At 37.2% G+C, this 17,834-nt stretch overlaps 1 protein-coding gene across 5 annotated transcripts in view; it reads right to left on the bottom strand.

Annotated features, from left to right (window-relative positions):
- The window catches only part of LOC121326678 (arf-GAP domain and FG repeat-containing protein 1-like), a 28,738-nt gene that overhangs the window by 4,523 nt on the left and 6,381 nt on the right, over nt 1–17,834 (bottom strand). For 3 of the 5 annotated variants that reach the window (XM_041270037.1, XM_041270038.1, XM_041270036.1), the window contains exons 2-9: nt 13,700–13,793; nt 7,003–7,118; nt 6,752–6,914; nt 6,396–6,582; nt 5,131–5,250; nt 4,475–4,546; nt 984–1,161; nt 765–844 (exon numbers count right to left, since the gene is read on the bottom strand). In XM_041270037.1, coding sequence (XP_041125971.1) covers nt 765–844; nt 984–1,161; nt 4,475–4,546; nt 5,131–5,250; nt 6,396–6,582; nt 6,752–6,914; nt 7,003–7,118; nt 13,700–13,793 — 1,010 coding nt within the window. The remainder of the gene's footprint in view (nt 1–764; nt 845–983; nt 1,162–4,474; nt 4,547–5,130; nt 5,251–6,395; nt 6,583–6,751; nt 6,915–7,002; nt 7,119–13,699; nt 13,794–17,834) is intronic. The other 2 variants (XM_041270039.1, XM_041270040.1) reach the window with 2 other exon arrangements.

Raw genomic sequence — 17,834 nt, 5'->3', positions numbered from 1 at the left:
GCCATAGCTCTCTCTGTAGGCTGGTTCTTTTCAATGACAAAACAACGAAACAATTCTATTACATTTTTTGTAAATTTAACATAAAAAAAATAAACACGTTCAAGAGGCTTGTTTTGATAAGCAGCAGGTTGGTAAATTATAACACACTGAAAGGCTCAATCTACAAATCATTGAGTTGAGAGATGTGCAGTTTGCACTGCTGATCTAAGTGTTTTTTTTTTTTTTTTTTTTTTTTTTTTTTTTTTAAACTAACACACAAAAATGGTAATTGATCCTTTTGCATTAAAAGACATGTCCTTATACCCCACCTTTCTCTTTTAGTTTCTCAGTACAGTTATATGTATTTTTTATATCATTCCACCCATCTACCTAAAAAAAAAAAAAAAAAAAAATCTGTCTACCGGAATCTGAAATGTAAGTATCTTCCCCTCGGATGTGTAAACTTTGCTTCTGTAAACCATCACATCAGTTAAAAAACATATCCAAGATTGCAGCATCGTCATATTAGAAACTGAATGGCTTTTCTTTAAATAGCTACTGGTACCTGGAGAAAGTAAAAGTCAAATGTTGTGAAAATTGTTTGTAAATTTACAAAACCCCATTTTGAGCAGTGGTATGTAAGGTGGTACACTTATGTATGTGGCTAGAAATGCATGACCATATCATGATTTCAACAATAGCTAAAGTTCAGTTCAACACTCCTTTTGTGGCCAGTATAAAAACAACATATCAAGCATAAATTCTACAAATAACTATCGGCTCACCTCCAAACCCTGCAGGGATGCCGGATATCACGGACTGTGTCTGTGCTTGACTTGCACCAGTTACTGGGCCGAAAACGTTGCTATAAACCATAAAACAAAAACAAAAAAAGAGAGACTTGAAAACTACAATCTAATGCATTTCAAATTGCCTTGCTTCTCATTGAAAACTATGAATGTGGAAACTCATTATAAAAACAAAACGCACTGTTCATACTTTACCTACTAACATTGCTGGGTGCGTTATAAACATTGCTGGTAGGTGCTGGGGCGCTAAAGACACTGTCTAACTCTGCCAATGCAGCATATTTGTCTCCTCCTACAGATGAAGGCTGACTTGAAGCGGACACAGCTGTCACAGATGGAGCAGAACTAGTGTTGCTCATCGGTCCACTCGCCCCTTAAAATCAGAAATAAAAACATAAACAGTAGGAACAGAAGTTAGTTCAAGTGATGTATAATTAAGGACGGTCCAAGAGCAGAAGCTTATAGCCCTTTACCAATAATGCATATCAATTCTTAAACAGCCAGAAAGTGCAAGTAAACTGATAGATTTTTAAAGACACCTTTACAAGTTTACAACCTGTATGGAATTTGTTTACTTACAGGGTTAAATATGTTCAAAATACCCTGTTATGAAGACTTTGGAAGTCTTCAGCCTTAATTCATGAAACCAAGTACCTGAATAAAAAGTGAAAGTTAGGTGTGCATTTGTTGAGCACACATTAGTTGTCTCTTCAAGATATGTCTAAATGTGTTGGTGGTCAAATATACAAAATCCCTGTTCACAAATGTTCCAATGTTTGCTATGTTTGTTAAGCTGGTACATTCATCTCTGGTTTCAAAGCCTTACACACCTGTAATTAAAAAATTATAATCAGTTTGAGGGTTACGAAAGGTACAAAAATAGGTGTTCATTCTAGAACGAAGCAATTCTTCATCAGTGTACCCCATAACAACATGTAGGCCACTATTTCAAATGCTAGTACTGCAACACAGATCGATACTGGCTAACGCCCGCTGTAGAATTTTGGATTATTTAGGGCACAGCTTGTATAAAGTCTATTTGGTCACATTCTCAGTTAAAGCCCTCTGTTTGCAACTTTTACAACCTCTCCAGATGAACAAAAACAAGAACACACATTTTAAGGTTCCCTCGTGTTATTTTTTTATTCTATTTATTTATTTTTATTCTTCACTTAACGTTGATGATGTAATTCAGAGTTAAGGTGTTCCGATTAAAGTTTAACATACGTTTCCAGCCATAGGCATGTGAAAAACTCGCAAGATCAGCCAGAGTCTTTATAGGGGTGCCAGTACCACTTACATTTCTTCATTATCCCAGTAGATGCAGTACTGCAGTAATAAGCTCATTTAAAACGAACACCATCCCTATTTGTTTATTCTTTTATTTCACATATGCCGATAAAAATCCCAAGTCCTAATAATTTATATTGCACACACACACACGGCCTTCCAAAGGCATGATCGGCTCTATGCACCTAGGTCATGCCAGAGTCATTGGCACTATTTGTTTATAACAGGAAAAACAAAACTGTTAAATATGGGTATGAAATACCAAGATTTCTCTTATCCAATGCCTTATCCTTGCTGTTTAGGTTCTCATTGTATCATGTTGTGTTTCAGGCATCACATTCTGGTGACCTTTTAAAATACAGAAGTTTAAAACCACCCCTGGGACCTCAACAGAGCTCTCAGAATGATATCTAAACTAAAGTAACCATTTACCAACAGCCTTTACCGAGTGGGTATATTATTATTATTATTATTATTATTATTTGCTCTAAGAGTAAGAAATACAACATAGAGCTGTGTGGTACTTCTTACAACAGCTTAGGACAGTGTTAGGAAGAAGTTAATGTACACTGGTATACTTGATGCACCAGAATGTGATGACAAACAGCAAGACACAAAGCTAAATAATAATAATAATAATAATAATAAATAATAATAATAATAATAATAATAATACTACATTAATTAGGACACTCCGATTTCTCATCCATACCAAGTTGCCTTTAAGACTACATTTAAAATATATAGTTCTCTAAAACTCTCTGTATACAGGGATAATGGAAATCACACTTCATATAAAACATGGTCTTTTGGTTAAAGTTAACTGTTTGTTCGGTTCCTCAAAGTTGTTTTTGCTGGCCTGCTTTTTTTGTTGTTCTGCAGCAGAATTTTGAAAATTGCCAGCCCTTATAACCTACCACGTTAGTTCTGCAAAACAAATACTGCCGCAAGAAATGTACCTTGCTCAGGTGTATGAGAGCTAAAGATTTATTCAGGTCAGCCAGAGCTGCATATTTATCTGCAGTGAGGCCATCATGTAGAGCATCACTGGGGGGGTTCTGAAGCATTACTCTGGGTGGAACTGAAGGCTCCAAAGTCAGTGCTAGAGGATTTGCAGAAGTGGTCAAAATTTGCATGAGCTAATCCAGAGCTGCTTCCTGTATAAAAAGTTAGTTACAATAACAATCATAATAGGGCTAGAACCAACAGTCCCTCGTCCACCATAGTATCTATTTACTATGCATGTACACTTTTACAAAAAAGGTGTACACATATTGTATCATACCTCTAAACAGAGTAGTATAGCTGTATTACATTTAATGCGTATGCCAACTAATTATTGAACTAAGGATTTGAATCACATAACCCCCAAACCAACTGGAGGATGAAACAGGTTAAGTGTGTTATTTTTGTATTTGGATGTACCCATTACATGTGTTTTCTTATTTTAAAAAAAAAAAATTAAAAAAAATGGTGACAACTAGGTTTGCTCAAGCAAAACCTAAAAAGGTACTGTTTAACTCTTGCGGGGTGTTCGTTCCCATTTCATTTTCTAAGCGTTTACAACTTTAGCATTAAACCAGTTTAACCTGCTAGTTACCAAATCAGAAAACACGTCACTCTCATAAGGAAAAGACAGTGAAGAAATACCGAATATGCAATACGCTGGTTTACATAGTACACTTACTATGTAGGCACTTACGCTAGCACCTGCAAATCTTTCAAAACGTTTAAAAACCGAAGCAAACTTATCATTTAACACTTAGCTAATATTAAACGTATAAACTCTAAACCAGGTCTGACTAGTTTGGAACTTGTATATATATATATTTGTTTTAATTTATCCATATCGGCCTAACCTGATCTCTATGTTACCAAAGTTCTTACAAGTTATCTGGTTGTAATAATTTAGAGAACAAGACATTTCCAGAAAAAAAAGTAATACTAAAAGAAATTAAAAATACTGAATACTTCTTGCCATATTATCCCGAGACTACAAATGTGTTTCACGAATAAAAAACCTGAGAAACGGGAAGGAACAATTTATTGTTGTTCATATTTATATTTTATTTATGAGTTTGATGCTGTTCATAGTTCCTACCTGTAGATGGTGCCACACAACATTTGTATGCTGAGGAAGCGTAGGAAGTCTAGTGTTTAAATCACAAGTCAATGCAAACATGTTAACAGGGTAATAGTCATAGTCGATGAAATGTTTATTTCTAATGCAGAAATCCCATGAAACACAAGACCCAACCACCCAAGCTAATTGTAGACTGTGCTTTCAAAATGAAAATGACAAAATGAAGCATGAGACCATTTAAAAAAGACATCACCAACAATGTTACAGGATGAAAACACAGAAGTTGAACGAGCCACTCTGAGGTGAAACTTACTGTGTGCTGCATGAAGAGGAAAAGCTGTAGTAAATTCACCAAAACTGCAGCTGGATGAAAGCGTTCTGAACGCTGGGCAGCCAAAACGGTGTTGTGGAGGTAAAATCAACAGAAAGAAACAATCGGAGAAAGAAACAGAAAGAAATGTAAAGTAGTCAAGACAAAAAGATTAAAAAAGAGATGGATAACCAAGGCAAGCTGTGTTCTGACAGGCAGCATGATTCAGCCAAATCAAACACTGGGGGGGGGGGGGGGGGGATGCAGTTTGACAGACTCTGCGTTTCTTATGTCACTGTCTAAAGCTGTTCTGGAATACTACTGTAGATCAAATTTGGTATTAGGCAACCCATATTTTGGCTGAAACTGGAGTAGCTACTGCACCAGATCAGAAAAGAGACCCATAGTATAAAAAATAAAATAAACAACGAGTAACCAGTGTTTGCACAGGGTTAGTCAGAATATGCCTGCCTAAGGGTTGGACTGTGGGTGAGAAGTATAGGAAGTTGACACAAGAACAGAACATACAGCTTAAGGTTTCCCCAGAGCCATCAGAAAAAAAACTTGACTAAAGGAAGCTGAAGCTACAGATGAGTCAGAAAGACACCACACGTTTCCGTTTAGCCAGGCAGAAGGACACTGGAACAAGCAAGCTCTACCTGTATTCGGGGGCTGGAACGGCAGCTGACTCGCTGTGGGGAAACCTCCAAAATTACCCAATGCACTAGAATTTCCAAATGCATCAAAGTTTGCAAAGTCTGCGTTTGCATTACTCTGAGCTGTAAAAAATCACAGGGGAACAAACAAACAAAAAAACAACACCACCATTAATGATTACGCAACTACGCAATGAAAAATGAAAACAAAATACTTTGTAAAAGATGAATACACGTATAACATGTACATAGTCAAGCAGTGACACTGATTTACCCAGGTGCATATGTGGCTGTTTTAATGTCTAAACTGCACAAGTAGACATTACACTACAGTTCACTCTAAATGTTAGATCTGCAGAATTAATGTCATGACTTTAAACCAAGCCTAACATTATTGTGCTTGCAAAGTGTATGCACCTTTGTGCTTCAGTGGAATTCACGGATGCAGGTTTGTGTAAGTTTGAATTGCTTGTCTGGTATGGGCAAACTTTAATAAGTGTAATTTATTAAACAATTAAATGGAAATATGATGTTTACTCTTGACCAGTACAAAAAAAAGGTCAATTTGAGAGTTCAAAGTTCATTTTGTATAAATTATACATATTGGCTTTCTTTTTTAATGAATAGCAGCTATCATTGAACAAATAAAGACAATAAAGTACATTGAAATCAGGGCGTTTAGATCCAGGCAACTTCACACTTCCAAATCTAAAAAACTCCAAGGAACAGCGAAAACAACACATTAGATGTTCTAAGGCAATAGCAAGTGACATACTCTAGATTTTGTTATGTAAAAAGTATTATTTCTCATTGTGCCCAAGGCATTGTAATGCAAGTTGGCACATTTTTGCCACTTTAGACACTACTCTCAAAACCCACAAGCTACCAAAGTCTGATTTGGTTAAAGTTTGATATTCACGCCAACCACCAATGCCAAGTCTTTAGCTAGCTTCCATTTGTACAACTCAAACTGGAACTTTAGCAAATTTGTCCAATGGAAAAGCTGGACCAAATGTGGTACAACCTCACTATACATATTTCACTCTTGTACATACTTTACATTACAACATGTTCTTTAAACTTGTGAACCAAATCCTCCATCTACTGATATTTTTCTATTAGCAGATCAACAACTATTCCTCTCCAATCACTGTTATCCCTGTGACTATCTACACAGAGACATTTACCTCTCATTAGCAGAATTCATCACATCAGTTACAGTACAAAAATCCATTCGGCATCAATCCCTCGCTTTTACTAAATCATACCTGTATGACTGTTGAAATTTGCGAAGTTTGCAAAGTTTGCAGAGCCTGTAGACTGAGAGGTTGGAGCTGGGGCTGGAGCAGGTGCTGCAAAGATATCACCTCCCAGATCACTGAGGAGATCAAACTGCTTCTTGTCTTGTTGGAACTGTTGCGGTTGCTGCGCTTGCACATGACTAACCACTGGAGACTGAAGAGTAATCAAAAAGAAATGTCAACTCATTAATCTGAACCAGATATTTTCTTCTACAGGAGTAACTAAAAAACACAAGACAGTCCAAATGTTATAATTCATTCAATTTGACAGCGAATGTGTAAATTCATACAGTACAACGTGGCTACTTCTGACTTGCACCTACTTGGCTTGGTGTGCTTCTGTTTAAGTGCAGTGCCGGTGCAGTCTCTCCAAGAAGTGACTTCAGCGGTCTGACTTCAGGGGTGCTGCTCGTGCTGCTGGCAGAGGAGCCCGACACGGAAGCATGAACCGATGCGACAACCCTCGCTTGTTCTGCAGGGACATACCTGAGTAGAGATACGTCCACATTTTCATGTTTCAGAATGTGTACTTAAACTTGCTGAACAAACTGATGAGGTGGAGGACTTCACTCACCATCGTTTCTTTTCATATTTTTCTTGAAGGAATTCTTTCACTTTCTGTGGTTCTCTGAAGTCAGGAATGCTAGAAGATCTGTCATCATACAATCCCAACCAAATCTGTTTGCATAGCTAGAAGTGAAGAGGGATTATCAAAATATTATTTTACAAAAATGATAAGACTGTCTATACAAGATTGACCTAGACCCTGACTTAATGAATCATAAAATGCAGTTGTGTAACAACGACGTTATGAAGTGTTAAGTCTATCAGAAAACAAAGTCAAATTCTTGCTCTTCTGTCACAGGTCAAAGAGGGGTAACGTCTGCCCAAGGAGTCTCCTCAACATTAAAGATATAAAGGCAGGACCTCAAATGGCTTATGAAATATTAAGTTAGCTAAAATAGCTGTGGCAGATTGACAGCAATATACAGTATACTGTATGTGCTGCTCTCAGGTTCCATTTTGATGACAAAACAAAGCATTTTTGTGTGTCACATAAAAATTAAAGTGTTGATTAGGCATTCTACTGTAACCAACTGTTGCACAACTTACAGGACAGAACTTTCTTTAAGCCTATAACTGGCAGAATTATTTAAACTAGGCATGATTTCTTTGCAAAAAAGGGAGGTTATGAGCCCTGAGCTTCAATGCGTAAGAGTTGGAGTGGTGTTAAGTTATACCATCATGAAAGCATAAATATTCAACAATCCTGTAATTATAATTTACATACATTTGTATGTATGCACTGCTTGTATAAAGTAAGTGCAAAAGTAACCCACAGTAGCCCACAAAATGTACACTATAGTAAGCTCAACTGCTTGAAAGGCTTAGTGTGTGCCTAATGTATTGTTATTGCAATGTTTTGCCAGAATAGTAACTCACCAAGACTGAAACCAGGGAATTTTCCATAAACCTGTTCTAATTGTGTAGCTACTATAAATGTAATTTCTTGGTGCCTGTTCCCTACACTATCTTTTTAAGCACACTACTTACTGACAGTCCAGTCCAGTCCACACATTTTTTTGCCTTGTGAAACAGTATTTTTAACTTGTTTACAGTATTGTTAAGAGACTTTTTTTAGCCACACTGGAAAAACTTAAGTTTCTTTAGCCACAGTGGCTAACTAAAGTCTTAGAGGGAAAGTAACTTAGTGTTCCGGTACACCCTCTCCACCGGACTTTGTGGTTTCCTGTACAACACTCTCCCTGAAATTCCTCAGACTGAATCACTATTTGCTAAAAGCCGTTTCTACCAAGATATTAAAACACTATGTAACCATAGGTAATTTCAGAGCTGCAGGTTCACCTAGATGTATGCAAATGTAGAATACCGATGCACTGGGAGAAATGTGTGGCTTTTTTTTGTTTGTTTTTTTAACCCCCTAGTATTTGAATACAAAAAGGTAAAAGGACACCAGCTATTGTTAGCAGTATTCAGCATTCAATGTTTTTGTACGGAACCCAACAAAATGCCTTTGCCTACAATTCAGCCATGTACTCTAATGACCTCATATTATACACATCCATCCATCCATCGATAGGTAGACATATTAAATAACTACGTATACTTAGGACAGTTAGTTTCAGCAACAGAGAACCAGACATGCGAAATCAACAGAAGAGCAAAATTGGGCTGGAGTGCCATTGGAAGATTAAGCATGGCTCTGATAGGGAAACTACCCCTATGCCTCAAGAGGAAAGTCTTCAACCAATGCGTGCTGCCAGTGCTAACTTACAGATGCAAAACCTGGACCCTCAAAGCAAAAATGACTCAAAAATTACAAACGACTCAACGGAGCACGGAAAGATGCATGCTGGGAATAAGAAGAATAGACAGGAAAAGGAAGGAATGGATAAGAGTGCAAACAAAAGTAAGCAATATTATTATAGGAGCAAAAAAAACTGAAAAGGCAGCAGGTCGGACATGTAGCAAGAAAAGAAGACCATCGCTGGAATAAGGAGATACTAGACTGGATCCCAAGAGAGGACCAGATGACACGCTGGAGCAACGTGGATGAGAGACGCAGCAGACAGGCTTGTGTGGAAGAATCTTGGGGAGGCCTTCATCCAGCAGTGGATTAAAGAAGGCTGAAGATGATGATAAGAGAGTATGTGTGTGTATGTATGTATGTATGTATGTATGTATGTAATACCTACATACATACATGATTATAAACTATCCAGTACAATTGAATGTTTTATGGGACACATTCCATCTAACAATCTTACACTCAGGTAACTTTCAAGTGACTTTCCCAAGGTTCACATAGTGAGCCACTTTCTGATCAGTGTAAACCAGGCCAAACTGCCTCCAACATCACTGCTTGCTCTAAAATGAATTAACAATCACAGGTTTAATATTTACCTTCGAATACAAACTACTTATTCACAAAGTTGCTGTTGAAAAGAAGAAAAAAAATGAAGGAACACAGTAGCTGAATGATATAACATAAACTGGTTTACACAGTTATTTAGATTATATAGGACACTGCAGCTGTTATTCCTTCAGTGCTTTTACTCATCCTGTTATAACTACCATCATCCTCCATACTGAACAGGCGTGTGTAGTTCCCACAGGATGTGGGCCTTCCTGTTCTAACCTTGTTACAAGGACAAAACTACCAGCAGACTCAGAATGATGCTGTCAATTGTTTTTTTTTTCCCTTCTATTTAATTTAAGTGAAAACAATGCAACAAGCTGTAGTTAGGATTTATTTCGATTAGGATTATAAAGCTCCAATTACGATATATTTGCAGTACCACTGTGCTGTACATTTTTAAATCTGGTATTGCACTTTTTTGATAATTATAGCAGGGAGGTTCAACAAAACCAGAGGATTGAAAATAGACACAGTCCGATATCAGCAATGCAGTCAACACCTTCACAACCTCAATTACCGTAACTATACTGTCTGGCACTGCACTACTGTTGCATCACCTCACGGACCGGGTTACAAACCACAGAGCAGGAACTGTTGTATTAAATAACCAGCTGATGCTGATCCCGTTAAAGCAGACAGTCCCTCTCCAACAGATTGTTACACAGCCATTACTATACTATCAAATCACAAAACAAGCATTTTTGAGGAGCAATATTTGGGGGTGAAGGGGTGAAGCACTTCTCAAAAGGTGGTTTTGCGAATAAAGCCTGTGTTCCCTTTATTGTACCTCCAGGTTATATTGCACCCTTATGAAAATATCAGAAGCAGCCATCATTGAGATGAAATGTATGTTTATCATTTCAACTTCCAATACTAACACTGTCAATAGATCTATAATTTATATTTTATTACTATTAAAAACTGTTAACCAAAATTAATTTAATAATAAACAAAATAAAAATAAAAAAAAAAAAAAAAAATAAAAAAATCAACAGAATATCAGGGTGTGTCCTTTCCAGGCAAGATGACTCATGCAGCCTCTCTCCCCAGGAGGCCTTTTCCTCACTACAGAAAGACTACTCTATAACCTGCAAAGTAATCAATACACAGATCTACCACATACTGCATCCACAGATTGTCTCACTTTAAGTAAAGGGATTATTTTAGAGTCACAGGACCAACTATAGAGTTGTGGTCAGTAAACTGAAAAAATATTGCATTCATCTCAAACTTGTTTACACTCTACCTTTGCCAACGATATTGTGAAAAAGCTTTATACCTGGAAAAAGAGTAAACTATTTAACTCACTTGGAATGTATTTTACACTAAAATACTCCCAGCGCATATTGCCGATTTACATCATTTAAAAAAAAAAAATTGAGTTTGAAACAAGAAGATTAGATGCGTTTCATTTCAGACGGTGCTATTCCCCAGGATTAAACAACTACTCTGTTTGTTTCGTCACTCAAAAGGTTCAACGAAGGTTCCGGTGAGGCTGAGTTTTGAAGCCAGTGGCAATCAAAAGCTTACATACAACTCATTCAGCAGCAGGAAGCTTTGAACCATTCCACATGCGGCAGATGCCCAACTGAGAGTCTTTGTACAGGATGAGCTAAAAAGTGTTGGGCAAATATGAAAACTCTACCAATGAAACACACAATACACAGCAAAGCCTGTTAAAGGGACAGGAACCTGTTAGTGTTGAACATAGTGTTGTGGTCATTTAACATGCATCAAGGGTAGAAGTAACTTGCTAAATCCACAAGACAGAGTGATCAATCAGGGACTACAGAAGCAGTCCAGTCAGTGGAGTCTTTAAGCTAAATACTGTGACTAAATGTAGTCAAATAATTTTAAAAGATAGTGTATTCTTCGTAAACCTAGTTCAGTGCACACAATATCCATAACCATGAAAACACACACAGTATTTCAAGCAAAAGCCAAAAAAAAAAGTTTCTTTCTTTGACAGGATTTCAATAAAAAGAAGTGGAGGTGAAACAGAAAAAAGCTAGACAAACTTCATATCCTGAACAGCAACACAGGCGTGTTTTCATAGATTAGGGTCTACTTCAACAGCGGAGAATTTACATACTTGTCCTGGGTAGGTTATGCAATAAAATTAGGATTTCACAGACCTGTGTATACATTAAATAAACCTAAGCAGAGTGCTATAAAAGCCTAAAAATAGTGGTGCTTCCTTACTAAAAACATTTGTTAAAAGGCAAGCATACAGCAGCCCCCAGCAGTCGCTGCCGACATTCTCTGTCTGTGGTGTCAAGACTTGGCCATACACTGACACTGCACGTTCTGCACTGAATTGGTTGGAAGTGTAAGGCAAAGCTTTGCCAAGTTACAGAGATGTGGAAATCGATTTGAAATGGTCCCAAAACTCGGTTGCCCTCGAGGGCATCTGGCATTCTGTAATAAAGGCCATACATGCATCACGTTCGTTGTCATGTTGTTTGTCCCATTCAGGAATTTATTTTATTAGTTTCGAGTCAACAGAAAGAAAACGTGCCTATTCGGGACTAAAATTCTAACTGCGTTTAAAAAGTAAGCAGCGTGTTGTTTGAAGCGAGGTGGCTGTGCTAGATCGTACCTGTAGTACTGGTTTAACTTGGCTACAACAGACAGGAATACTTTTTGTCTGCACTGACTTTCAAGTTTGTTTTCTGAAAGCTGTTTGTTTTATATTCTGTTTACCAGCCTCTGTAGTAGCCTCTCGTTTAATGTGTGATTCTGAAGCTAAATAGCGATCAATCGTATTTTCTCCAAAGTCACATTACAAGATGTGCTAAACAGTACACCTCCATCTGCATGTAGTTTTTTTGGGAAATTTCTTGACATGATCCTCAGCCAAAATATACTTTGCTTTTTGTTTCGTCTTCCATTTTTTCTGAAAACTAGATTTTAGCAACCTAAATCAAAATAACCATGTAACACTGATTTTGTCCCACCTCCTACTGTACAGCACAGGTCACAGAAAGTCAGTACAGACTCACAGATAGGCCGATTTAAACATTTTTGTTACGTGAACAGTAAACAACAAAGTTAACCGCTTTGTAGTATTTTTTTTTTATTTTATTTGTCTAAGGATGTTTTTTTTTGTTATTATTTGGCAAAGCACACAGGACAGTGAAGGTAGTTTGCGTCTCTTCCAGTGTGCAGTAGTTAATTTTATTTTTCTCTCCTTACTAGTCAAGAATGCATTGACTGCTCAGTTTTCCGATTTTTAGCACCTCCCAAAGGTCCCTCTTTTGCCAAGTGTTAAAATAAGCAGCAACATGTGCACAAACATCTGCTGTACTTTTCAGCTCTCTGGAATTTCAGAATTCTTGTTGGGTGTATAAAAGGGCAAACACTGTTACTGAAATCTACCAGGGAAACTTGACAGATGTATTTGTACACAGGTTTCCAGAAAACAAAATGGAAAGGCAAGACACCATGGTAGCTTTGAGGCGCTCAGGTTTCTGCTTACAGAGAACATACAGTGATGGATCCAGGGCCAGACCCAAACAACCACTTCATAAGAGAAGCGCTTATTCAGGAAAAAGACATCTTGATCAACACACCTCTGTTGTATAGTACTGACAAACCGATTCCAGCAGAAAACCATGAATGTAATACAAAACATACTCTGACCCACACGGCCATACATTTTCTCAGCTGCAGAACTGATATCAAATTCACGCTACACAGAATGTAAGACAAATGCTCTCAAAGTACTGTTTTTCACAAACACAGGATGCTAAAATAAAAAAAATAAAGAAATAGTGTGTTTGTTTTTTGTCTTGTTAATAGGCTCAATGCCCTTCATATTAATTTCTTTCTGGAGTCTTGACATTTTAATAAAAGCATTTTCCTGAGACACACTAGCCGATAACCTTCTCTGTTACTCAGGCTTTTTTTTTTTTTTTTAAAAGATTTGCTAAAAAGTATATAAAAGGAAGTTTTCACTAGAAACTTCCTTAAACCTTCTGCCTTTTGTAGCTTGTGTTTGTTTAAAAATTCCACTATCATCATAGGGCCAAGAAAACAAATGTCACTGGTGTCAAACTGTTGTGTGACATCTTCAAGGGTTAATGTGCTTTAAACAACAGCCTTGCATGTTCAGACAAATGCACACAAACCAGTTAGTACAGTATTCTAATGCTACTTATGAATGAAGAAGGCATACAATTATCAGTTTAGTAAAATAACCCATTCCTAAATCTGTATGCTCCATACAGATAATCAGGAACAAAATGCAGCAGAACTTGTTTTACAGTGTACAGTTTAACAGTTTCAGCATTTTTCCTGTTTTACCCAGCCCCTGGCTGAAATTACTTACCTCATTGCCATGTTTCTGCAAGAACTCAATTTCCTGCTGTGTGAAGGTAGTCATGGAGATAGACTTCACTCTGTGGGGTGGATTTAGGCCTCGTCTGTAAAAACAAACAAAGCGATTCAATATCTTTTTTCTACATCATGTAAACATGATGTAAAAGCAGACATAAAAACAGAGAAAAATCACAAATTCACTGTACAAGAGACTTCTGGAGCAATTCCACCTAAAAAGGTTATTTGTTAAAAGTAGCGAGCAAACCTTTGTGATCTTTGATAACAGAATGACTAGAAAAACAAAATTAACAAAATAGGCTTCCTATCTTGTGACCGTCCGTCTGCATATCTGTCAGTACACCTACGACATTTTGAAAATAATATCCAAAATGATAAACCAACAGTCCATTAACTGTTGGCATTTTAAAGCACTTTCTTTCAACATATTAAGTACAGTGCTCCCTCGCTATAAGGCTCTCAGTTATAACGTGCCTCGGATATAACGCTCCTACAGCAGGTCCCCCAATTCCCTATACTAGTGATTCAGGCAATATTTCTACAGTAAATACAGTAACAGTGTTGAACAACTTCTCAGCAAACTTTCCATTCCTATTGCTCCCTTTAGATACAGTATCTGAACTGAAGAAAAGCCAATCTAGCACTTTATAACACAGACATCTTATTCAACATTCGTTTTATAACTAAATAAATACTAAGCTTACTACGTGTTTCTTTCCTAATGCATTTACTTCTTTGTTGCGCGAGCAGCTGTGGCTTACTCCCGGACATGAGATGCTTCAGCCCCGCTCCTGCAGCCGAACCCATTCCCTTTTCACCTCTCCCGACCCGCTCTCCTTCTCGCACTTGGTTTGCTTGTCTGTTGCTATAAACTGAACTCCCAACCACCGTTTAGCCAGGCTGTTTTATTTATAGTTTAAAAACTGCTGATTAAAATGATCCACAAGTGGGAATGTTACCATTTTTTTTATTTTTTGTATAGTGTTGATCACATGGTGCTTTAAGCATGGTTAATTCATGGAAAGTTACATTTTAGCTTCACCGTATCTGCATTATTGAGAGGGAGTTATTTTATTTTTTATTTTAGCCAGATATGTGTTGTGTCCAGCGGTGCCCCCCCATGCCCCACCCCCATTTATAACGCTCTTCGGTTACAACACTCATATTGTGTGTGTGTGTCCCGAGACCCACGTTTTAGTAAGAGAGTAGTGTATTTAGATAGATAGATAAATAAATAAATAAATGACAGAATTTACAAAATCACAAAAGCTCACTTGACAAGGATGCTTGTATAACCTGTCCCAGCTTAAATGAAGCAAACAAACCAAAAACTCTAATGATAAGATAAGCTTCATTTCACATTTGTACAACAGGATATTACACATTTTAGTGGTGCAGAGACCCAAGTTTGTGGTTTCTGCAAACATTTTGACAAGAAGTAAAAACTGCAAAGGACTTTCTCAAGCATTCTGCAAGGGAAGAAATTGCAGCTAGTGAATTCACTGTATTTCTCAGTGGTAAGGCAAAAGAAAGCACACCTGAAACTGAGGCAGCCTCAAAAAAACAAACTGCATCAGTTATCTGTGCAGACCTTTGGGAGAAATCATCTCATCCTAAAAGCTTAGATCACTGCATAGCCTAATTCATACTTTGTAGCTGGTTTTCTGTGCCAGTGAAAAATGCATCCGCCATTCCTCATCACATTCCAGTATTATCCTCAAAAACAGGCCTCCCTTCCAGACTTATTATCAAATACTCCCTACAGTGGGCAGCAACTGGACAGGCATGCCTAGAGGGAAAGAACTGATGCTGAATGGGAAAATGGCCTAATAAAACCAGAAGTGGGTACAGAAAATTAATGATCAAATGCTATCAAAACTTCAAAAGATGTTCAGCAATGGCTACCAGTTTGTTTTTTGTTGGGACTAAACTCTTTAGTACTGTATGCATGCATTGTGCTGTAAATCGAGCCCTTCCTTGAAAACAATACAACAGACCAGTCAGAAGGATTTTGTACTGACTGGCAATGCAGTGCCGACACCATCTTATTTCAGGATGATCTACTGTGCACATGGCAGCCAAGGGTAATCTGAGGTTGCAAGGCTGGAGGCGTGACTTGTTATCTGAAGGCAAAACACATTCCTTTTTAAAAGCTCTCGTTAACAAAGAAAAAAAAACAACACTACATTTAACTTCAGCAGATATCTATCTTTATCCTGGAATCAATTCAACAAATACAGTCTTTGAGTGCATTTGTCCCTCTTACTTTAGAGTGCTGTATTCTAATTTGACTGCAACTGGTGAAATTCCACTGCTCTAAAATGCAGCACTATTTGCAATTTACTTAAATTTTAAACAGCTCACCTACATAAAAGAAAACACCACTTTTCCTGCTCCCTGGAACTGTCAGATCTTAGAGAACATCAGTTTACACTTGGTACAATCGATGCCTTCCAAAATGCTGTGTAGTACCTAACCAGTCCTCTTTAGATAAACACCCTTTCCCATTTCACTTAATGCCCTTTAGAATTAGTCACAATCATTACTAAAGAGACAATCTCTCGCTTAATGGGGGGGGGATTCCTCTGTGGCAGCTGTATGCCAGCAGAATGAACTGTACGACTAGAACACACTGCTAAATAATTAACTTCCACTGCCATTTAGGCAATACTCCAAAAGAACTGCATGTTCTGTACTTCTTGTTATATGCATACTGTACTTAGTGCACTACTGGCAAAGAAGTGCAATTTTTGAAAAAAACCGTCTTGTCCAAGGGACAAAAATGCTTGAAAAATCTACTTGTCTTTCTTAAAAATCTACTAGCCCCCTACCCGTTGCACAAAACTCACACACAAAAGTAGAATACAACCTGTAGGATTTTGGTTTTATTTAAAAGTGAATACAATAAGTCAATCAGTGATTAACAGCGGCAGATCTAGCCTTGTAGTTTCCTGTGACCCCACCTCACCTCAACAAATGTATAACATACTCTAAGGAAATGTTCCTTTCAGTGCAGTTTGGAGCACATTTGCTAGTACATGCAAGTACCATATAAAGAGTACAACTATAATAAGAAATACCTGGGAGTTACTAAAATAAACATAGCTGCTTCCGGGTTTTGTTTTTTTTCCCCCATTTTTTCTATAAGCTGAATCCAACTCCTGATGTACAGGTGTTTTAGTTTGTTGCATCACAGATATGAAATCATTGCCAACTATTACTGCTGCTTTGTGGAATTCTGATTTTTCTTGATGTTCTTTCAGTTTTATAACTGCTGAACCCCACATTTTTAAAAGTACTTGTGTATAACCTATTAAGTTTCACACACAATATTTACAGTAGGCTAATTCTTTATACACAAAATTGTTTGTTTATTTTTAAACAGGACATATACAGCTATTTTTCCTCATCTAGCATCTTGTCCCATGATGGATAACTGGAACACTGCTGCAGCACGGTGATACTGATGAATTCGTTTTTTTTTTTTTTTTTTTTTTTTTTTTTTTGGTAAGGCAACATTCTTTAGCTGTCTACTCTCACTGAAAAATAAACACATAAATGAATACATACACATTACCATGAGAGTTAGTCTATTTAATAAATAAATAAATGTATATATATATATATATACACACACACACACACACACACAATATTGTTAAGTGAGAACACTTTGCGAGTGTCCAAAATGAATAAAAAAATACAATTACTGCAGTGGATTATGTACAATAATTTTGCATTCTACTGGTGGCAAAATATTTTGTTCAACCTGCAAGGTTTCATTCCCACTGGATCACATATGTTGGCTTAAATAGTACTACACAACAGTGTACTACAATTGTCCTTACAATGAGTAAAGCAAACATAAAATGTGTTGTACTTATGATCAATTCTAAAGAACACAATTTTGAAATAACTTGTCCAATGTTTTCTGCTTTTTACAATGTACCACCTCCCACTGTAAATCCATCTCAATTTTGTGTGCAGCTTCGTAGCCAGTTTCAAACCCACGATTCTGCCTCAGTCTGCCAGAAATACGCATTTGCAAAGTCAGTGTTATAAAAGCTGCATGAAATATACGCATAAATCATGCAAGTGCGCTCTGCAGCACTGGCAACTAGTAATAA

The sequence above is a fragment of the Polyodon spathula genome, chromosome 14 (genome assembly GCF_017654505.1).
Source record: "Polyodon spathula isolate WHYD16114869_AA chromosome 14, ASM1765450v1, whole genome shotgun sequence".
In the NCBI taxonomy this organism is placed as follows: Eukaryota; Metazoa; Chordata; class Actinopteri; order Acipenseriformes; family Polyodontidae; genus Polyodon; species Polyodon spathula.
Note: the sequence above shows the minus strand (reverse complement) of the source record. Positions and strands in the feature narration are given on the sequence as shown.